This window comes from Halyomorpha halys, unplaced genomic scaffold (assembly GCF_000696795.3).
Source record: "Halyomorpha halys isolate HHAL.00 unplaced genomic scaffold, Hhal_1.1 Scaffold152.1, whole genome shotgun sequence".
Taxonomy (NCBI): domain Eukaryota; kingdom Metazoa; phylum Arthropoda; class Insecta; order Hemiptera; family Pentatomidae; genus Halyomorpha; species Halyomorpha halys.
The window spans coordinates 935,225-957,866 of NW_027109315.1; the positions used below are offsets into that span (position 1 = coordinate 935,225).

Here is a 22,642-nt window from a genome sequence, read left to right on the forward strand (position 1 = left end):
TAGAGGAGGCCCCTCACCTCCGGACTCAAAATAGCTCCTTTAATGGATAGCTCATATGTGATATTAAACATAACAGGTAACCTTAAAATACCAAAGGTAGTAAAAGGTAAGACACAACACGAATTACTTTTTCTTTTTTCTCAGTAATGCACTTACTAATTCACTTTCATTTCTGTTTTAGAGGGCTCGGAGAAAAAAAAAAAAATCTCGCAAATCTTTGAGAAACACGACGAGGTCCCTCACCTCCGGACTTACAATAGCTCCTTTTTAGAATGGATAGCTCATATATGAAATTAAACATAACAGGAACCTTAAAATACCAAAGGTAGTAAAAGGTAAGACACAACACGAATTACTTTTCTTTTCACAGTAATGCACTTACTAATTCACTTTTTATTTCTGTTTTAGAGGGTTCGGAAAAAAAAAATCTCGCAAATCGTTTAACAATACTTGTAACAACCCCAATACAACTTTTGAATATTCAAAAACTTAATTAAAATATTGAACAATATCTAAAGGTCAAGATAACTCTTTATTATAAAAATGTAAAAAGTATTACATACAATCTTCTTACCTCCTAAATGCAGATGCCACCTCCAAACTGTATTTTCTTAGGCAGGTTCATTACTTTGATAATGTTCTGGTCAAACATGATTGACAATAGTCCTAATGGTGTCTTCTTAAGATCATCATAAATTCTGAAATCAATAAAATAAATAAACACAATTACTTTTTAAACTATACATCCTACTTAAAAACTAACTTCTGGGAAAAATTTGAAACGGAAGAAGGGCTGATATGACAATATTAATTATTTAGTACTGGTTCCTATATTGGACAAAGTCAGGGTAATGGAATTAAAAACAGAAAATACAGTCGAGTCTTGCATATTAAAAAGTAATAATTTAATAATTGAATTCTAACAAAAACTTAAGATTTTAAATGAATAACCTTATGAAATATATATTAATTATATTGGCAAGCTGTGTACTTTGATGAAATACAGTTTATCAACAATTGGACCAGTAATCTAACACAAAGTAATTATTAAATTACAAATATACATATATATTTTTTTTTGCTGTCTGTTAATTACTCCGGAGTGTAACATAAATTTTTAGCCATGCAAACTTTATGTGATAACATTAAGTTTTCACAAGATGGATATCCATTTTAATAAATAAGTTTTTTTTAAATTATAGTGATTTAGAAAAATAATTTTAATTTAAAAAAATTTTAAGATTTTTAAAAATGTTTAAATATATGATTGAATGCATGAGCGTACCCACCAAGGGGCAGGAGGGGTCAGCTGTCACCCCCTAGAAGTTAGAAAAAATTATAAATTTAGTAAAAATTACAATTTTTTCAAGCAAATATTAATTTCAATTACTAATAAAGCACTGCGACAATTATAGATAAGTTTCTTAAAATTTTGGTTTCATTTGCCTTTTCCGTGGTTAAATGTCACAGCCTGATAGACTATGACTTGCCTCCCCCTAGTTTTGATTCTGGGTATGGGCTTGATTCAATGAATTAGGTTTGAAAATTGAAAAAAAAAGTGTCCAAAATGTCATCCAATGAATAAATAAGAAAAATTGAAGTTTAAAGGGTATGTAACTTTTCTCATGAAATTATGATATGGAAGTATATAAAACACCAAGAAAATGGTGTATAATAAACCTTAGTCTGTATATGAATACTATTGACAAAAATAAAACACTTAAAATATTGATTGGAAAGTGGCCCGCTATATTATGGTGTTCCTTTCAAGAAATTCCTGTATCTGCCACTACAAATAGTAGAGTAAAGAGTATGCTTTCCCATAATAAACACCTTGAAAATCTAATAAATAACTCCTACAAATATTTTTGTTACCTATCTCCATACTAACAAATTTATGTGACACTAAATACAGCAAATTAGAGGTCATTCAAAACATATGTATTAGGGTAGTAAACAATTATCCTCAGTACACCAGAATTTCAAGTATGTTTTCTAACTTACAGCTCCCTGCAATTAAACATATATTACTGGCACAAAACGTTTTCTTTCTTACTCCCATTTCTGACACCTCATTCATACAAAACCTTGAAGACAAGACATCAGTAAAAATATGTATCCACAAACATATACTAAGGACAATATGTGAACACTGTTCCTAAACTATTCAAAACTTGTTTATTGTGTATACATAATAGTTTTTAAAATTTTCTCAATATTCAAAATTGACAATTTTGTTAAAAATTTAAATCATCTTACTGTAACAATTTCAAATTAGTTAAATAGACTCTTTCCCTTTAATCATAAAAGATATTTTACTCAAACTCTCACGACCCGACAAATTAGGAGCAGAAGTGAATATATATATTTATTGTTAAATATAGTTTAATGCTATTGAAGTATATATATTGACATAATTGAATTCATTTATATTGGTCACAACATCCTTTAATTAACAATTAAAACCTTAGATTATGTCTACAGTTTTAATTCTAAAATTCAATAAATTTCAAAGAAGGAAAAAAAATAAAATGAACTTGCATTCAGAGAAATTTTTAAAATCCAACCAACTTTAAAATAATGAATTCAAGATAAAACTTACGATGTAATAAACAATACTGCACCATCTGTAAAAATTTAGATTATTGAGTTCAATAATGGATAAATATATATTAAAACATACAATTTTTCTACCTAGGATTGACAGTTAGGAGGAAAGAAAAAAAAATTTTGTCACAAATAAGAATCAATATTTGAAAAGTTATTTCCAGAACAAATGACAAAAAGGTTCGCTCTGATGCTATGAAACTATTATACTTATTTTAAAGAATTTTCAGTAGCAAAAAGGTTATATAAGAATAGGCTACTAATTCCTTACTAAGGGCAACTTTGACCATTGAGCTAGCCTTTTCATCCATCAGCATGTTATAAATGTAGTATTTGTGAATGTCAATATTTTGTTTATTAAAATAAATTTCATAAGTTAAAAATTGTAACTTGAAATTAATGTATATCTTAACTGTTGGGTAAAAAAATGAAAGTACTGAAATTTCTAATAAAAATTACTTTATCAAAATAAAATATTTCATTTACCTTTTGAGGAAAAACATTTTTTAATTAAGATCTTAAATAAAGTACAAATTATATAAATGCTAAAATGAAATCGCTAATAGAAAAAGTAAAAGTTATATATAAATGAACTCTGAATGAAAACATTAGCTTATATTTTCTGATTTACAATAACACTTTTCCTTTTAAAAATGTATGAGTTGATAGATACTTACAATTTTCATTAAAAACACATACTTATATGAGCTCTAAAAGTTATTCTTCAATAGTAGAGAATATATTTTATTACAAATGCTTTGATTTTCATGAACAATCTTATATAGGATTTGATTTAAACCATTTGACACTGTAGCATGAAAAAATGGATACTACTATAGTCATAAATAAGAAGGTCAAATTAAAAGAATAAATTGCTCAAAAAAGCAACATTAAAAAAACCATATATATATTTCTTTTTTAGTGGGAGAATTTTTGTATTTGAAAAACCACTGTTGAAATATATCGGATCTTTCCGAAAGTAAAAATATTAAAGAATTGAAAAATTTAAATACAATTAGTTCTGATTAATTAAATTGAAGATAACCCTTTCCCCCTAGAATGATATATTTGATTTATTTTCTCCCATTTCCTCATATTTATAAACACCGATAGGATTCATATTTTAATAAATTAACATGTAAAACTTTCTCAAAAGAAAAGAAAACGATGACTGTCAGCTTCAACTTAAAGGATTTAGATCGTACTTTTGGACTCATATTTTAACCAATTTAAATCCTCACATAACCATTGTATAAATGATACAGACATTCGTAATATTTAAAGATGAACTTAGAAGATCAAGAGGTGGAAAACTTGAATATATAAAACAATTTAATGGAAAATACAAAATCCACTTCTCAATTATATTTTTCAAATCATAACTTAATCTTACCTGGATAAAATAAGATGAGGATTATGCGGTAAACACCGAAAACTACACAAAAACTTTGACTAACATGATTTGCATTACTTTTTTTGAAATCAGAATCAACACTATCAATACTGTCCGCGCGTAGTAGTACATTTTCGCGCCTCGATGCTAGCGATTTTACCGCCAATCGCTAGCATCGAGGCGCGAAAATCAAGTTCTGCTTAAATCAATACAATAAATTTTATTTTCGGATCCTAAAAAAAATTGTAATAAATGGAAAACCTATTTTATTACCTATTTATTTTTTGACATTTTGATGGACCGGAGCCCACTTTCGACCTCTGTACTTTTTAGCAATGCCTTTGATATTAGTGAATTCACTAAGACAATTAGAAAATAAAATTATAGAATTTATATATAATAATATATAAATTATTCATCCCAGCTGGGCCTTTAATATTTAAAAAAATCATTATTTTCCTTATATCTCAAAAAAACTATGTTATATTTTGATCGTTAAATCGATTGATTAATTTTTGTTGATGCATTACTTGATTTTTACTGAATTTAATCAATACTTCACTCGTCAATAAAAATATGTGGATTTTTCTTAATAATTTTATTTCCTTATTAAATCATCTGAATAATTGTAAATTGATGATTAATTGATTTCTAAACGTAATCAGCATTACTTAAATTTATTTTCAAGAATGGTTTTTATTGTGGTTAATGATCCATATAATAATGAATAAGTAATACAATTTTTTCCCTCTCTCCACCATGAAATAAGGAATCTGGAGGAGCGCGATCTATAGGGAAATAATGTGAATCACTCTCCTGATAGCAGACTGTGCTCTACTTTTTAAAAGTAATAGTCTTAGATATTAAATAACTACATTTCAATTCCCCATCTTAATAATTAAATTAACAGTAGCTTACTAAAGTCAAACTTTTAACATTTTAATCTGGACTTGCTCCAATTTACCTTATTATTTCTGCTAGATTTAAAAACATTAATTTTTTTTCATTTTAAAAAATCAGCTTTCATTTAAATACAAATGTATTCTATGACTTTATTTCTAATTGCTTACATTAGATGGATCTGGATAGTCCCTAAAGTTCTATTGGATATTCAGGACTTACAGGAACTGGCTTCTTCTGATCTCTGTTCCTTTAAGTTGACACCTGACTCATATCAAATTAGCCTGATAAGATTTATGAATAGCTTAATGGAGTTGATCCCATACACTGTACCTATAATAATTTACTATTGAACTCTTCACTCATGCCATTTGTTTGGAGATCATTGCCTTTTAAAACAAAAATATTTACTAAGTTCATTTTAATGGGTTCTAAAAATTTCTGGATGCAAATGTCAATTCATTTTTCTTGGGATACCTAAACCACAGGTACAATTCCAAACTAGTACACTAACTCTGCCACCATGTTTTACATTGCCAATTGAATTTTTTGCTTTTACAAATTTACTTTTCACTTTCCACCAGTCTTATATTTTTACAAATATTACATACCCTCAAAAGGATAAAGGCTTATCAGCACATTGTTTACCTAATACTAATAGAAATTTTCAGTATTTGTTTTCTTTGAATAGCTCCCTTCTAGGATTACATCCACAAAGCCTACATTTTATAGTTAGTTTGTGAAGTTACAGTTGTATTATCATCCCTAAAACTTTTACTCAATTTTTGAGTTGCTTTAGTACAAGGTTATTGTTTGACCATTGTTCACATAATTTATCTTCAACTTCAATAGGATACCAGAAGAATTAAAATATCTTACGAATCCCATTTCGTTTTTATATAAACTGCACTAGCAGGAGCACATCCCTCATTGTTCAATTCATTTATCATTTTATTAAGAAAAATTACTAGGGATTATTATTTAATTCAGCAGAATCAACGAGATTTTTCAACATACAGCATTTAAAAATGAATCATAATGCAATAAAAGTATCTGATCTTTGTTTTCTTCTTTTTATTTTATATGCTCAAAGTAACATAATAATTAGTAAGTTCACTATTTATTACTAGATAAAATATTAATCAACTAAAAAATAGATCTGCATATAAAGTTATAAAATAAAATTTGTTGGTGTATTTTTTTTTTATCATAAGTTTTTACTCAAGGGCTGAGAAGGAATTCAGAGTACCTATACCAGTTTTGGAAGTATGGTAAAACACATCTGACAAGTACATACCTTCCTAACTATTTTTTTTTTTCTCTTTTATCATCTTTTTATTTTTGAAAGTTTTTTTTCCGAAAATCATACTTTTTCAATATATTTCTATTGGGTATGTCATTGCGTATATTATAAATAGTTAATGATTTTCCGTTTGAGAAAAAAACCACTGAAATATGGGACTCGCCATTGATGAAATATAGCTGAGTCCAGAAAGTTATTCACATGCATCAGTGAAAGTAGTAGACAGAATCAGGTGAAATTGATAGTATGCCTAATTTAACAAAATTGGATGAGCCGCTTTTAAAATACAAGAAATAAATTTACGCATCCATAAGTGCAATCGGATCACAGAATCTGATAAAACCAATGTGGGACAGACTTGTACAATTCTCGAAAATTTCATAAAAATTGGATAAACAGTTTGATTAAGTATGAACACAAATATGACTGTTTCTTGATTTATAACATATACAATGCAAGTAAAATTTTTCGTTGTGAGGACATAAATTTTTATTATCTAAGGTAGTGAGAAAGCAAAATACTTTGATATAAAAACTAAAAATAGAAATGAGGCATAGATTAAATCTAGAAGGATTGGCAAACAATTTAACAGATTTTATTTCAAATATAAATTAAATTATTTTGTTAAGTTTAAATTTTTTATATGTAATTTCATAGTGTTTTGGATATAGTTGACTGCAGATTAATATACTGAGAAGTTGTTTGGGGAGGAGAATGGTGGCAATAGAGAGAAGAAAGCTAATTAGTAAAAATTTGTTTTGGAACTCCCCTACAATGACTTTAGGATGAAACATTGGAACTCAATAAAAATATGTTTTTAAAAATTATAATTTATAATTGCTTAGAAGTCATAACATTTACAGAAATAAATACAAAACATTCTTAATTCATATATTTGTTATTTTCTTGGACGTTTTGAGGATACTGTGTCTCCCTTTTTCAACATTATACAATTCAATTTATTTATTTATCTGTTTAAACTACATTTATTATGTCAAAATTACCTGCCTAAGCAAAAAATTTCAAATTTATGACACAAACCGTTTATTTTTTGTTGTTTGGTCAATGACAATGATCAATGACTGAAAAAATAGTGGATTATTTAATGTGAAGAGGGAACATTGTATCCCTGAAACATTCTAGAAAAGAATACATTTATGGATTAATATTTATTTCCATTATTTTTTACCTTAAGGCAATTGTATTTTTTTTTTAATTTATAAAATAGGTTTAACTTATTAGTGTTGTTCTTTCCACTAACAGAAACCTCCAACATATTTTTCCCTATACTTACAAGAATAATGAGGATAACAAAAACAAATAGTTATCAAGCATATATTGTAAAACTAACAACTTCAAAAATATTTTAAACAATCTGTAAAGACCTATAACAATATACAAAGAAACAATTAATATATTTTAGGATAATTAAAATCATTATCATAAAACACAGAACTTTATAGAAATAAGAGCTGCTATTGGTTATCTAGAAGCCAGAGTTCATGATCATGTTTCTTTTTAGCAAAAATGTACCTATTTAACCAATAGTTTACATCTTTATCATTTATCTGCAACCCAGTTAGACTTTCGTTGAGTGGTTCTTTTCTCCTGAAAAGAAAAAAAAAATCAATATTTCAAAAGATTTTTAATTTAAGAAACATATCCATTAATCTCAAGTGTAAGAAAAGTCCAGTCATTTTCTTCATTAAATTATTTTTAGCGACAAATCCATTTCTTTAGTTGAAAAGTTATTATTAACACTGCATAGAATATTTCAAACAAACCTTTGTTTCTAAAATAATAGTTGATAACTTAATGACCAAAGTTTCATCCGTCCGGGGATTATTAGACTGTAATACTATTTATAGTTTACATTAATATGATTTTTTATTCCCAGTCCTGCTGACCCCTAATCCTTCACCAGTTGGTCATTAAATGCTCTTTGAGAAAATAAAGGGTATATTAAGAAATTCATAGTTAACAACAGTTATAACTAAAGATAACAAAAAGAAGGAAGAGAAAAAGCCAAGGATTGGATATGGAAACAATGACATTAGTTGCTCAGAAGGGTCATCCAAAACAGAAATATACAATCAAATCTTAAAATAAGGGTATATAAGATGGTTCTTCATCCAATTGTAACATATAGTAGAGGCATCGACCCTAACAAAGCAGAATGAGAAGTTGCTGAGTACTTGGGACAAAATGCCTGAAGCCTCAATTACTATACGTGCATATATTTCCGACTTCCACAAAACTTGAAAAACTGAGCGCTAGAGGTTATGAAACTCTATTATCACACATTAATAAAGTGGCTAATCTTAAAGGTTTGATTGACAAAAAGTCAATTTTAGCTCTTCATTAAACAACAGAACATATTAAGTAGTGGCGGTCCAATGGAAATACAAAAGATATAAATGAATAATGTCCCATTTTAAACTCCAGAAGCATATAACATTAAAGGTAACTTTATGAAATAACTTTCCATAAAATCTACCAACCAAATCAGGAAGGAAGATATGGAATTAAAATAAGCACAACCACTATAAGAGAGACAAAATCATCAATGCTGCTTTAGTCTCATACCAATAAATAATAATAAAAGATTTAATGAACCCTAAGGTTCAATACCAATATTCAATCCCTGACTAGACATATCTGTCCAAAGACGCACATCCAAACCCAAATCCACAAAATTATTTTTCACACAATCACATCTAAGTTTTTGTCTACCTCTCAGACATGTTACCTGTTGGATCAGTGTTTATAAGATTTTCTCCAGTTAACACATCCTTTGAATATTTTACACATTTTTTTTTTTTTTGTTTGAAAACTTATGGCATTGTCCTCCCTGAATGTAAGAGACCATGTTTTGCATCCGTAAAGAACATAAGAAAAAATTATAGTTTTATAAATGTTAACTCTATGTTTCTGGACAGAAGATACGAGCTAAGCAATTTCTAAAAAAAAAAGCATTTCCCACCTTTAATTCCTCATCAAAGTCTCATATCAATAATTATTAAAAACAATAAATGGAAGCATATCAAGGATTTAAACCATACATAAGTAGAATATATTATATGATGCATAATATAAATAGATAATAATTTTATTTGTTAAAGACAATTTCTTGTACAAATACACAGCAATCCCTAATCATACAATACTTTAATAATCTGACACATCCAGTAAAGTATTGGATGAAGCTTAGTGATTATTTGCAGTATATTTGTACAAGAAATTGTCTTTAACAAATAAAGTTATTATGTATATAATGCGTATTATATAACACTATAAAGTAACATATATTTTCAAATTGCATAATGAAATTCGTAAAATAAAATACTTACAAGAAATTAAATCCTGCTTTCACTCTGTTGTAAACTTTATCTAACATTTCTGTCTCATTTTTTACTAAAATCATCTCTTCCGATAAACAGGAATTCAGCTCATCAATTTTATTTGGGAAATCAGCATAATCTGATGCTGCATCTATAGTTATATAAGAATATATATATATTAAAAAAAGAAGATTATCGAAGTAATAGTACAAGAGCCGGGAAGAAAAAAAGGCAGTACACTCTCCCCAATTTTTGATTACTTTAATGAAAACTATGTACAATTAATAGTCAAAATTGATAAGTCAGCCAAGTATAGGTAGGGGAATAAAAAATGATGGCTGTTTCAAAACCTTAAAAAACGTTTTTGTTTTTTTTTTTGTGCTGTTCCTACTTTTTAAGATATAGAGCTCTGAATGAAAAGTTAAATTTTTTTATCGCTTTCAAACAGCCACCATTTTTATTCCCCCCTACCTATACTTGGCAGACTCATCAATTTTGACTAGTAATAAAATAATACATTGTTTTATAGTAGTATTATTTTCATCAAAGAAATCAAAAATTGGGATGAGATAACTGCCTTTTTTCTCCTCTTGGTACTATAACAACAGCAATGATCAGATCATGGAAAGTTTTGACATAATAAATTTAATTTACTTCCACATATTACCATTATAAATGTGTTATATTCTAAATATCACTCAAGAAATAAAGAAAATACTTTGGGTATTTCATATTTCAAACTGAAGCACCAGGGAAGAGGTTAATAAAGGATGGGTTGCATGTTGACAACAACTTATGTATTTCGGTCATCTAAACTACATAACTATATGTTTTTGAACCACACACCATACAAACCACTTTGAATATAATATAGATTATTTTGGAAACAATGTTAACTCAAAGTTTACGGAAAGAAAATATGATATGGTTTATAAAACAAAGAAGGTTAAATTGTGTCATTTTAACAAAATAGTGAGTAATCAACTAACAACTACAAAAAATTATAAAGTTTAACTACATTTTAAAATAAATAAAACTGCAAATGTAGCCAAGATCAGTTTTGATTTACTTGAGTTGTAATCATTGAATGAACTGGAATGACAGAGGTTAGAACTTTTAAGTTTAGTTTTCTTAGAAAACTGTTGTTTCTCACGACTGTGCTAATCATTACTAATACTTAGCTTTCATCCAAAACAGTTCGACAGTTTGAAAGAATGAGTTCTCTTTTAAAATAGCGAATGATGACATTTTCAGGACTGAAAATATAAAACATGTAAATTTAACTAAATCTATCTGTTTCTTTTAATTTAGACAAGCTCAACCTTATTTAGATGAAGTAAAATTGTTTTTGTTGATAAGGCTTTATTTAAATTTATTTTGTTATCGAAGGACAAGATGGTCCAAGAGCCGATACAAAAGAACTAAAATTAATAAAACTACTTATTAAGAGCTAACATTGCAGGTCTGTATTAGGACTCAAGACTAAGTAGCAGCCAGAGAAATAACTCAATTTTTTTCCTTGCAATCCTAATGAAACCCTGCAACATGAGTTCTAATGTTGTTTCCTTCATTTCTCTGACAGTTGAAGAACGTTTAACCCTAACGAAGACCTGGAGTATGGGTCAAAAAGTTGGTGTATTTTTAAAATCTAATAAGTAATAAAGTTTAAAGGTAGCTAAACTGCTACACAAACAACCATGACTTTTATCAAAGTAAATCATATTAACTAACTAAACTAAAAATGTTAACACATACATACCACCAATTGGTAGGTTGAGGCTGCGTATTTTTTCTTCTAAATTCATTAACTTAGAACGCATCATTACCTCATTATTAAACTGAAGAAGTTGGTGATAACCAGAGATTGAAGGTTTGACATAATCAACAATATGATCAGGTAGGTTCTGTCTGAAAACATATCAATGAATTAATGCTAACTGTTTAAATTAAAAATTTGTTTTTGATTGTTCAAATCATGTAAAGTTTAAAATTCTTAGATATTAATCTCTATTTCCTTTTTAACACTTTGACCACAGTAGACAAGACATTATCTCTAACCCGTTGTGGCTTGGGAGCATGTATGACGATAAGCTATCGTAAAAGAAATCACTTTTCTAACTTGCATTTGGAATGGTGGGAAGAGCTCAAGGACATTCCTTTCACCTTAAATTGTCCCAAACCATGTTTAGTACTGTACTAGCTTTTGCCATTTTTTTTTTTTTACGTATTTTTACTCAACTTCAAATTTTTTTCATTATCAAATTTATTCCAATTTATTTTTCGAAGTATATACATTTATTTACTAATGTAGTCTTTTATTTTAGATACTTCAAATAATAGTTTCTCCATTTGCAAAAATTTGTTTTTCATTATTTCACATTATCTAAATGTTTTATAGAAAATGTGGTGATATACAATAACTTTCCACAGCCCTTATTCAGTAATTCAGTTAAATACCCTGCAAAACATTCATGTATCAGCTAATTGGATACATAGATTCAGTAGCATATGACTGTGATGCCACTAGTTGTCATGGATATAAACTGCTATTTAAACTTTATATTTATAAATATTAGATTTTATACATTATATAAGGGTTATTTAAATTAAAAGAAAAGAAAATATCAACATAAAAATTGTGCTTCTAGTAGTTTTCTAGGAAAGCCCTCAAAGACAAATAAATAGTAAAAAACTGAACTATACACGTCTGTCCCATCTCACTCACTGACTTATTGTTCACTATATCTCAAAAACGACCAAGGTCCATAAAGTTGAAATTATGAATGGTTGTTCCATTTATGGTATAATGTGTTATACAGCTGGGTTTCAGAAAATTTGTACTCTAAGTGAATAATAAAATATTATTTTTAATAACTGAAAAAAATTTAGTTTTTTTGAATAATTAAAAAACAGTACATCTCCTGGAAGATTATAGACACTCATGAAACACGCAACTTTTGAAATAGTCTGACCAGGCTTAAATGTTGAATTTTCAAAAAAACTTAACTAAACTTAATCATTCCATAAGTACCTTTAATTTTCTTATTTGAAATAATAATTGTAGGAAAACTACTCTCATAGTTGGCAGTAGTAAGTGATGAAAGAATTTAATAATTAACAAAAGGAAAAAATAAATTTTTTCATGTTTCCATGGTTGTTATGAAGATAGTTATAACCTTCTGACTATTTTAACGATGGAAACATGAAAACAAAGTAACAGTAGTTTTTTACCTAATCAGTAAATAGGAATACGTAAGAGGAAGTATTGTCATTGTGTGATAACACATGTAAACTAAAAAACAAATAAGATAAAATATAAACTATATATACTCAGTTTCCACTGTTATATTCACCCAATGAGTTTTTGATTTTACACCAAATCAAAACGCAGTTTCTTTGGATTATCTAAAAAAAAACATAATAATTTTGAAGCCATATTTTAAGCTCTTGAGATATATTAACATTCAGGCACATTTATTAATGAAGAATTATATTTTAATGTCCGTCAAATAAAATAGAAGTCATCCATAGTCATGACACATTGAATTCTCACACCACACATCAGTTTCTTATAAGAATTAAAATACATTGCTATATTTGAAGAATGAGAATTAATCCAACAAAGTCTTTATCTGTTTTAAAAAATTTTCAATAAGCAATTTTTATTTAATAGCTGTTCAAACATTTTTAACAAGTAATCTTTACAAAACAATTTTTTTTCCTTACAGTTATTAAAATAATAATAATAATGATTATGAACCCTGCTCATCTGGATAGATTGCTACATTTGAATAAATATATTACAAAATTAATCCCAAATCTCAAGATTACAGTTAAAATGAAGGAAAGATCAAGCCACAGACATCTATTTCTCATGTGTGGACTAAAATAATATTATAAATTTTACCTTAAATTTAGCTCCAAAAAGCATTCAACCTCCCTTACAATAGAATCAACCAACTTTTTAGCGGGTGGCCTCACAAGCAGGGACAGATCAGATGAAGAAGCATTAGGCAAATCAGAAGCACAACAATCTCCAACATCTGCAGGAAGCAATTTATTTAAATCTCTCGTTTTTCCATCCTGTAATAATGATTTTAAGTTTATAAAACAATGAATAAATAGAAAAATTTCTTAAAATTACATTGCATCAAATAAAATGTACGATGAGAGTCAGAAAACATTGCAAATAAGGGTGGTTAACTTTTTACTACAAAGAAATGACATAAAACCATACTCACGATCAAATGCATGAACCTGCGAATGGTGTGTTGCTCACTCTCGAGGACATACGGTGTCTTACTTACTGATAATCCTCTTCCAACTTCCACAGCTTCTTTCATAACACGCTCTTGAAACTCATTCAAGAGTAATTTAAATTCATCCACGTTTACATTGCCCTCCTGTTATTAATAGTAAATATAGAAATTCAACTTCAATTTAACATTTTCACATAGAAACATAAAATTCCATTAAAATACAAAACAATATACCTGATCTAAAATTTCAATTAAAATGTTCACTAAATTCTTTAATTCTTTATCGATCTCAACAGATACCAATTTCTTGTTATTCAGTACATTTAATTTTGAATTGAGCACTTTTTCCATTTCTGTTAGTGTTTCAGTACGATCCCTAAAATTGAAAAATAATGATATAAGCAATATGAAGTATCCTACTTAAAAAAAAATGAAATAATATAAAAAACTCAAGATGATGGTGGGGATATAGAAAGAAAACCACACAATAATTAAATTTACAACTCAATGAGAGCCGACGATAGGGTCTATGTTAGATAATATCAGTAAAAGTAGTATTACTAAAAAGATGGCCAAAAAAGGTTAAGTGTTTAACAAGCAGTAAGCAATTTGGGAATTGACAAGGTTCTTCCACAAAAATATTTGTTATTCAGATTAGATAAAAGGAAACATTCTGGGAGTCAGGAGTGGTTTTTAAGAGCAGTATATGTCTTAATTTCAAAATGTTCCAAAGTGAGTAAAATATTTAACAAATTACAACTACAATCATTTCCTGCCTAATACTTCTTTTAAGACTCTTCCTAGATATAACATGGGTTAAGGAAAGAGAAAGTAGGTTGAAGAATGGAAATTTAAAATAGAATAAAAAACAGAAAAAAAAAAAGAGAAATGAAAGTGACAAAATATTAAAAAGTTATGACATGAACTATTTTTATTAGGAGGTTTATTTTAAAATAACATTGATAATTTTTTTAATAAATCCATTTTCATTTTATTAAATCATAACGTTTTTAACATTTGCAACTAACAGTCTGTTAATCGGTAATGTATAATTGAAAAATATTGTAACGTATTGTAATTTTCGTTTTTTCTTAACCTTACAAATGTAAGATTTTACCATAGGTTAGGTTACAGCACTAATAAATGTTTTAATGTGATTGCAATTAAAACACTTATGAGCACTTGCAACATTAAAACACTTGAAATTAAAAAAAAAAAATGTTTAATTTTTTATTGAAGAGATTAGATATGAGAGTACATCTGGAACTTAGTCTAAAAGTAAAATAAGTTTTAAGAGAGTTAGTTCTTCCTTAAATCACTATATTTAAAAATTACAAGATAAAAGTTCACTTGATTTATTGAAGTTAGTAGAACAATGAGAAATTTTATGTCTAATTTTTAAATTTTCAATTCAGGACAAAACATTAAACAGTTATTTCATTACTACAATGTTTCTGAAAACACCCCCAACCATCATCTCGTTGAATCCACCAACAGTATATAATAACACATGCCTCCATAATAATATTAATTAATATACAATTATTCACTACAGAAAAAAAAATCTTCATTTTTTAAAGATAGAAAAGAATACTTTATTTACAACTTTTAAAGAAAACCCTCAGTGCCACTAAGTAACTCAAGGATTATATATGACATGGAACACAAACTAAGCTCTTACATATCAATATGAAGATAAAAGTTAAAACTGAACAGAGAATCAAAAGATTTTTTTGTTCAGTAACAAACCACCCACCATTAAGCGTATACTTTACTCACTGGTATATTAGTAGAACTACACAATTCATTAACAGCTAACAATAATTAAATCCATTTATAGATATAAAACCTATTTGGATAGCAACATCATTACTTTTTTTTTTTTTTTAACGAATTTTGAACAGCTAAATTATTTTGTTGCAACCAGTGAAAAATTCCCAAGGGTTCACTATCACACCTACTTCTATTTTTAAGTTTACTAAAAAATTATAATTTTTCATAATAAATCTCAGATCAAAACTTATTCCTTTTAAAAAAAGATTTTAAAATATATAAAGGTCATTAAAGTATAAATGGGAATGGTCAACTTTAATTAAAGCACAATTTTATTTGATCCTTTACCCTCAACCTAGTTTATATAGATAGTGAAGGGACTGGTGTATTGAGTAGGACAGAAGGGGGGAACTATGAGAGTGGAGAGTTACACTACTGCTCTAGTATCATAATGAGTACAGAAGTAGTAATGAAGAAGTTTCCATGTTAGTTGCACATGATATTAGTTTTTGGAACAAGAGGGATTCCTAAGGCTCGTATTTTGAAGAAGGGGCATACACAGTTAGGTGAAAACATCCTTGTGTTTTACTGGTCCAAAAGTTTCTGTGAATGATTGGAAAGAGAGTAAAATGTCCTTTACAGGTGCAGGCTGAAGACTTATTTGATAAAAACTTATATTAAAACAAGGTATTACTGTATTGAAGAGAATAAATCCCTTAGAAACAATAAAAATAGCTTCCAAAGTTGACATTAGCAATGAAGGTATTCACACAATGAGCTTGGTTTCTTTAAGATTGTTTTGGACAATTTTCGTTAAATGAACTAAGTAATGTTTGTCTCCCTATTTGCCAATGGCTTCTTGGGCATTATCTGGCCGAAGAGGCCATTTTTTTTTTTACTCGTAACTGCAATGATATTTGGGTGCACTATTAAACTTCTGAAAAAATGGAGAGGTCACTTCTATGAAAGTCAAACCCTGTTTAGCTGCAAAGAAAGTTTTCACAATAGTGTTCTCTTGCTGGATTTCCACTACTATCCTCTATCTCTCCTTCTATTATATTATATCCTCTCTTGGACTAAGCAGAGGCTGCATACTGAAACAAAACATTTTAACAACCTAGGACATCATTTTTCTACATGGCAATGACCAGCTCCATACTGCTCATCTAATGGGCTAAAAGCTTGATGAGTGTCCTAACAACAAACCTTGAATACCCACCATACAGTCCAGATTTTTCTTCCCTGTTTGGACTATTAAACGAGAGTTTAAGAGGCTATGATTTTACCAATTATGAAAGGGTTAGAAATTTTTGTGGCTGGCGCAAGGAACTCCCTCTCTGTTCTTTGAGAGAATAAAAAAATTATGGGATTCAGGAAGAGGGGAAAAGAAATGTGTCAATAAGGTTAGTCACTATGTAGAAAAAAATATTTTTAGTTACACATTTACTTATGTAAATAGTTTTAAAAAACATATACTAATTTAAATTTGAATGACCCTTATAATATACCACTTAGGTAATTCACCCATAGCAATACTGACAATAACTTAAGAAATTCATATTACGTTTAGTACCAAGAAGGCAATGGAGGTAATTGTGAAGATTTAACTAGTTCTTCCATTCTTGAAAATATTGTTTCAAACTCTGATTCAGGAGGTAGTTCCGAAGCATAAATCAAAACTTTCCTTTCCCAATCTGAATGCTAAAATAGGTAAATAATATGAAATATGAAAAATAGAAATGCTTTAGGCAGTAGCAGTCTCGTTACTTTAAGAGAAGATAATTATTACTTTAGAACCATAATTAACAATATTGTTTGGGAAGGTCTTCAGTGTTTTAAGTATCTTAGTATCATTTTCAACCTTCTGCACAATTCTTTCAACTGTTTTCTTTTTCTTTTTTAACTGATTAAGTTTGTAAACAGATTCCTTTAATATTTCTTCTTCTATTAATGAGTTTTTTCCTGCAATATGAGATGAGTATAGAATTATAAGTACATCAGATTAGTGAACAAGGGTAAAGAAATTAAAGACAAAAAAAATAATGCTTACAAATTTACCCCATTAGTCCAACATTTTTTAATACAGTACATATGTTAATCTAAAAAAAAATGTTAGCAGTGATTTTTATGTACTGAGAACTGATTCAACTAATATTTAAATAAGTCATAACTTATATTAAATGATAAGTGACCAAGAAAAAACCGATAACTTGATGTGAGATTAGCAACAAGTTTTAAGCTTAAAACCATTAACATTTTAAAGCTTGATTTACTGGTGAGGAATGTTTAGTCAATAGAGAACTGGTTTCTTATTCTTATTAAATAAAAATACAAAATTAAAGGCATAACTTGTTTCTTGTTCAATGCCAATAACACTAATAATCACTCCTTATATACATTCTCCGACTGAATCACTGTCAAAACCCAAATCCAAAAGGTCAGCCTTAATACAATCATGACATCTACATCTCAGTCTATTCCTTGGTATTTCTATGCTGATTACTCTTGAAGAGTTCCAATGAGTTATCCAATGGTTTTCGAAATATAAGTAAAAAACTGCTAAAGCATTGTTTTTACCATGTAAACCACCTCTCACTCAAATCCGATGCTCAAACCCAAGGAAATTTTATTCACATAATATACAGGTAGTTATTGATAGACCAAGGATACAGGCCAGTGATAACACAGCAACCTGTTAATTTCCCTTTCAATTTCTGCAGTGATTGCAGAGGATAACTTATGCTGTACAAGATGGAAGTGCTTAATCACGAATACAAAGTATAATGATAACAAAACCTCTAAGAAAACATGGTTTTATTAATCAACCAAAATTATAAACTTAAGATTATATTGTTCAGATTCCAGACTCTACTTTCTTAACTCATGTTCAAGACAAATATAGCCAACACAAAAATGTTGAGCTGTTTCTGGGTAGTTTGTTATCTCTTTTTGGTTATCTGTTGAAGTGGGATGTATTGCCTCTGATATGCATTGTCATCTTTCAGTCCTAATGATCCAAGAGTTAACAAAATGTTCACTAATTAATAATTTACTACAATGGAAGAGTTTCAAAGCTTTGTTTCAGAATTTTCTAGTAATGACCAGATTATGATTTTGGTCACTTGTCAATATGAGGTCCAATAGATGGAAAATACTAAAAAATGAGTATTGACAGAAATGAGAAAACATCTCCTGGAAAAATTATTACAGTAGCTTGAGACTTTCAACCTTTCCTGATATTAGAACCAATAATGAAGCCAAACCTTAGACACAGGAGCTCTCACTCAAAAATCATAAATATATTACAGACCACTGAATACCTACCAATTGCAGACCATTGAATACCTACCAATTACAGACCAGCAAATAGCTCTTTAACTACCTACTTGTATGTTCCATTGTTTTTAGATGCTCCATTATAACTTTTTTTTTCATTTCTATTTGTTCTTTAATATCTCTCAATCGCTTTTGATCTTTTTTCTTTTGTATATACAAATCAAAATCTTTTATACAATTCAGTTGGTCCTACAAGAGCAACACTTTAGTATATAGAATGATAGATTAAACAGAAAAATAAGATAAAGATATTGACTTCAATATTAAAGTAACGTGGTGATGAGTTATTCAGCCTATTTAATAAGCACTGTTTCCTTATCATTTCAACTTCTTTTTTAGGACGAACATGAGTTACAATATGTTTCCAAACCTTTTTGGTTCTGGCAGTAGAAATACTGAAATAAAAAAAAAAATTGATGAAATATGTTGTACTATGTTTCAATTATAAAGAGAAAAGTCAATGGACAAATGTATCACAATTATGTAAAAGAAATACTGAAAACGTCACATATTTAAATTTTTTTATTCAAAAACATTTTAAACAAATTTCATAATGGAATTCCCAGTGAGGGGAAAAATGTGTCATGCACATAAAACTACACCATTAAAACAACATACAATGAGGTAAGCCATTATAATATTAATATTATATATATATCTATAAAAATAAATTAAATTCAAAAAGGTAACTAATTGACAAAAAAAAAATTATCACAACCTACGGATTTGAGTGAGAAAATCATCTAGTTCTCCTTCCAGAGGAATATATTCCATTTCCAATAACCAATTTTCCATCTTGATTATTACTTGAACGATAACTTAATATTCCACCAGTAAATCTTATCTGGTACTAAATAAGTGTGACAGAACTTTCGGGTTTGGTTTGTTTATAAATTTTCCCGCTAAAACCTTAAGATTAGTGTATCGATAGTCAACGAATCGAGGATTTCTAGCGATGAGGTAATGATTAATTGAACTTTACGAGGAGAAGATGGTTGGGGGGTGCAGTCGAAATATAACACAAATAAGTTGAAATAACTTATTTAATAATGCCACAAATAAGTTGAAATAACCTATTCAATAGTGTTTAAAAATGTGAAACGCTTCACGATTTTGCGCAGGGGCCATGTTAATCTTTTCTGTATCATTCCAATTTTATTATATGTACCGCCGAAGCGATTACAACTTATTTCAGTGTACAATTGTTTCAACTCATTTGTGTTATATTTTGACCGCACCCTCAACCATCCTCCCCTCATATAACTTATCCACGGCTAACTATCTCTCATAATGATTAATTGAACTAATAATATACCACGACATTAATTACAAAACCCATTAATTACATTTTTGATTTAAAGTAAATTTATAAATGAATCTTGTTGGTTGATGTTTTTATCTGTTGGTAGTTTTAAGAGAAAAGTCATTTGAAAACTATTTGGTTAAAGCACCACTATCTTTTGCTATAGTTACTAACAGATGAATACACCAGTCTAAAATGTTCACACAAAATTCAACTTCAGATGAAAATTTATTTAGGAGGTTTTTCTTTAATAAATAAATTCTTTATGTAAAATTACTCGGAGTTTAACGTTCCTTGTTGGATTATCTATGAAACAGCTATTTTTTATGCCTAGTACTTTGAAGCATAACAATGATAGTTCTATGATGTACAATCCTACTATAAAGTTAGCGTTTCAATTGAAACTACAGTGTGGAAGGAGGGGCCCTAAGGTCCAGTTTCCATGGTCATGGTGACAGCTGTTACTGCTAATAACATCGTGTGTTATTTGCTGTCCTACTATCAGGATTTGCTTGATAGTTGGTTGCTCTATTAACTATCTGCGCTACGAACTTGCAAGACAGATACCTGTCACGTGGAACCTCCACTTCAGCCACAGGGACAGATTTAAAATTTGGGAGCTCCAAGGCTCAAGAGTTTTTACCGTTCCTCTTCTTTCCATCGGAGGGAAAACGCAGTCTGAAAATTATCCTCAAGAAACTGTAAAAACTAAGAATCTATGTAAAAGAAAATTAAAGTAAGCTTTTTAAATTCATGATATATACTTTCTTTGTTATTTAATTAATTATTTTTCTTTAGCTATCCATTCAATTCATAAGATGACATCTAAGTGATAGATAATATTTAACACTACATAGTTGCTGATTCCCACAGAAAATTTTGATTAAGATTTCAGATCACTAATTGTTTTTTGACTTTCGTTGTTTTATCAACAGTAGTGGTTATCATCACATGAGCATGTGATCACTAGCTCAGTAAAAAGAAATATAAAATGTTTATTTGAGAAAGAGTACATCATCATAAATTGAACCCTGCTTACATAATATATGGGAGGACAAGTTTTTATTTTGTGGGACCGCCACAAAAATAGACCCCCCAGGTCAGATACGAGCCAGCAGTTCCTAGGTAGCGAAGTCCTGCGCCCCAACCACCTGAGCTACAAATAGCCCAAACATCCTGAATTGTCCCTGAAAATGGAAAGGGTAATTTGGTTCGATGAGGTAGTTTCCTCTATTACCACCAGTGGAACACATCATAGTCCCTGGAATTTGTTGTTATTAATAAAACCTACAAATATATAAAGCTGAAGAGCTTGATTGTTTGAACTCGCTGATTTAATAAACTACCAGTTCAATTTAAATTTTTTTTCTGCATTAGATAGCTCATTTATTGAGAATCTATAAGGCTTAAGACTTTATTACACAACCCTATACCTCATAGGTACAGAGCAGTACTCATAAATGTCATTCAATATGGAAAATTATAATTAATACAAATCCATGCTCCTGGAAGTAGGTTCACTGAAATATGTCTATTTGGTTAATTATTTGAAATTTCCTAGGATTTATTTGGCTTCTAGTAGTCTAATGGTGCAACAGCCATAATTATACAGTATAAGAAATTAAAACTATACATCTTAAAAAATAAATCATTTTGGCAACAGATGGAAAAAACTTAAAAAATTACTTACTAAGAAGTCACATAGATTTATTTATTCTCTTCCAGTACATTTCGAAAATACCACAGAGTTATCAGAAAAATATATAAGTACAAAGAAATTACTAGTTCTATTTCCAAAGTTTTTCTGAATGGTACAAAACTGGTTTTATGTTTATTTGTCCCACTAACACGAAAAGTGATCCTCCTACGAGAACTATTGAGGAATATCCCTCCTACCATCCTCATTTAAATGTTTAATAGAATATTTTCCAATATTCTATTACACAGACATGAATTTATAACATAATTCTTTATGTTGAAAGGAGCTGGATGGATTATTTAGCAATAACATCCAGAAAATGCTTCGAATCTGAAATTAGAGAGCAGTGTGGCAAAACAGAAGGTCTGTTCTAACAACTTCTGACTCCAAAACTGAATGGAGCATGCATAGTATGGGTTTTTCACTCCCAAAACCTGTACTGTGCATGCTCCAAAGCCAGAAGTGGTTGTTGGAACAGACCTAGAGAAAACTAACAGCCCAAACTGAGGGAAGCTTTGACTCTAATGGCATAATAACAATAATAATAATAATAAAGGCTTAACGAACCCGAAGGTTCGATGCCGATACTACCAAACACGCCTCACATCCATAAAGAATAGTGGAAAGGATAATGGTTTTGTAAATTCTAATTTTTTAGTTTTTCGATAGGAGGCGCGAGCTAAGCAGTTTCGAAATTGAAAAATAACAAGCATTTCCTGCCTTCAATC

General features: G+C 29.0%; 1 protein-coding gene and 1 pseudogene across 2 annotated transcripts; both read right to left on the reverse strand.

Annotated features, from left to right (window-relative positions):
- Positions 1-7,524: 7,524 nt before the first annotated feature.
- Positions 7,525-20,111, reverse strand: LOC106678666 (uncharacterized protein MAL8P1.12-like). Of its 2 annotated transcripts, none has more exons than XM_067047515.1 (11): positions 19,631-20,111; positions 19,169-19,307; positions 18,963-19,101; positions 17,366-17,538; positions 17,150-17,277; positions 14,038-14,179; positions 13,786-13,947; positions 13,452-13,627; positions 11,304-11,452; positions 9,554-9,695; positions 7,525-7,811 (listed from the first exon to the last, which is right to left on the reverse strand). In XM_067047515.1, the coding sequence occupies exons 1-11, from the start codon at positions 19,705-19,707 to the stop codon at positions 7,679-7,681; spliced, it is 1,560 nt and encodes a 519-aa protein (XP_066903616.1). In that variant the 5' UTR covers positions 19,708-20,111; the 3' UTR covers positions 7,525-7,678. The 2 variants fall into 2 exon arrangements, with proteins under 2 accessions (XP_066903616.1, XP_014272841.2); XM_014417355.2 differs by having other exon boundaries at positions 19,635-20,109.
- On the reverse strand, positions 20,002-20,095 carry LOC112210662 (U6 spliceosomal RNA; annotated as a pseudogene).
- Positions 20,112-22,642: the final 2,531 nt, after the last annotated feature.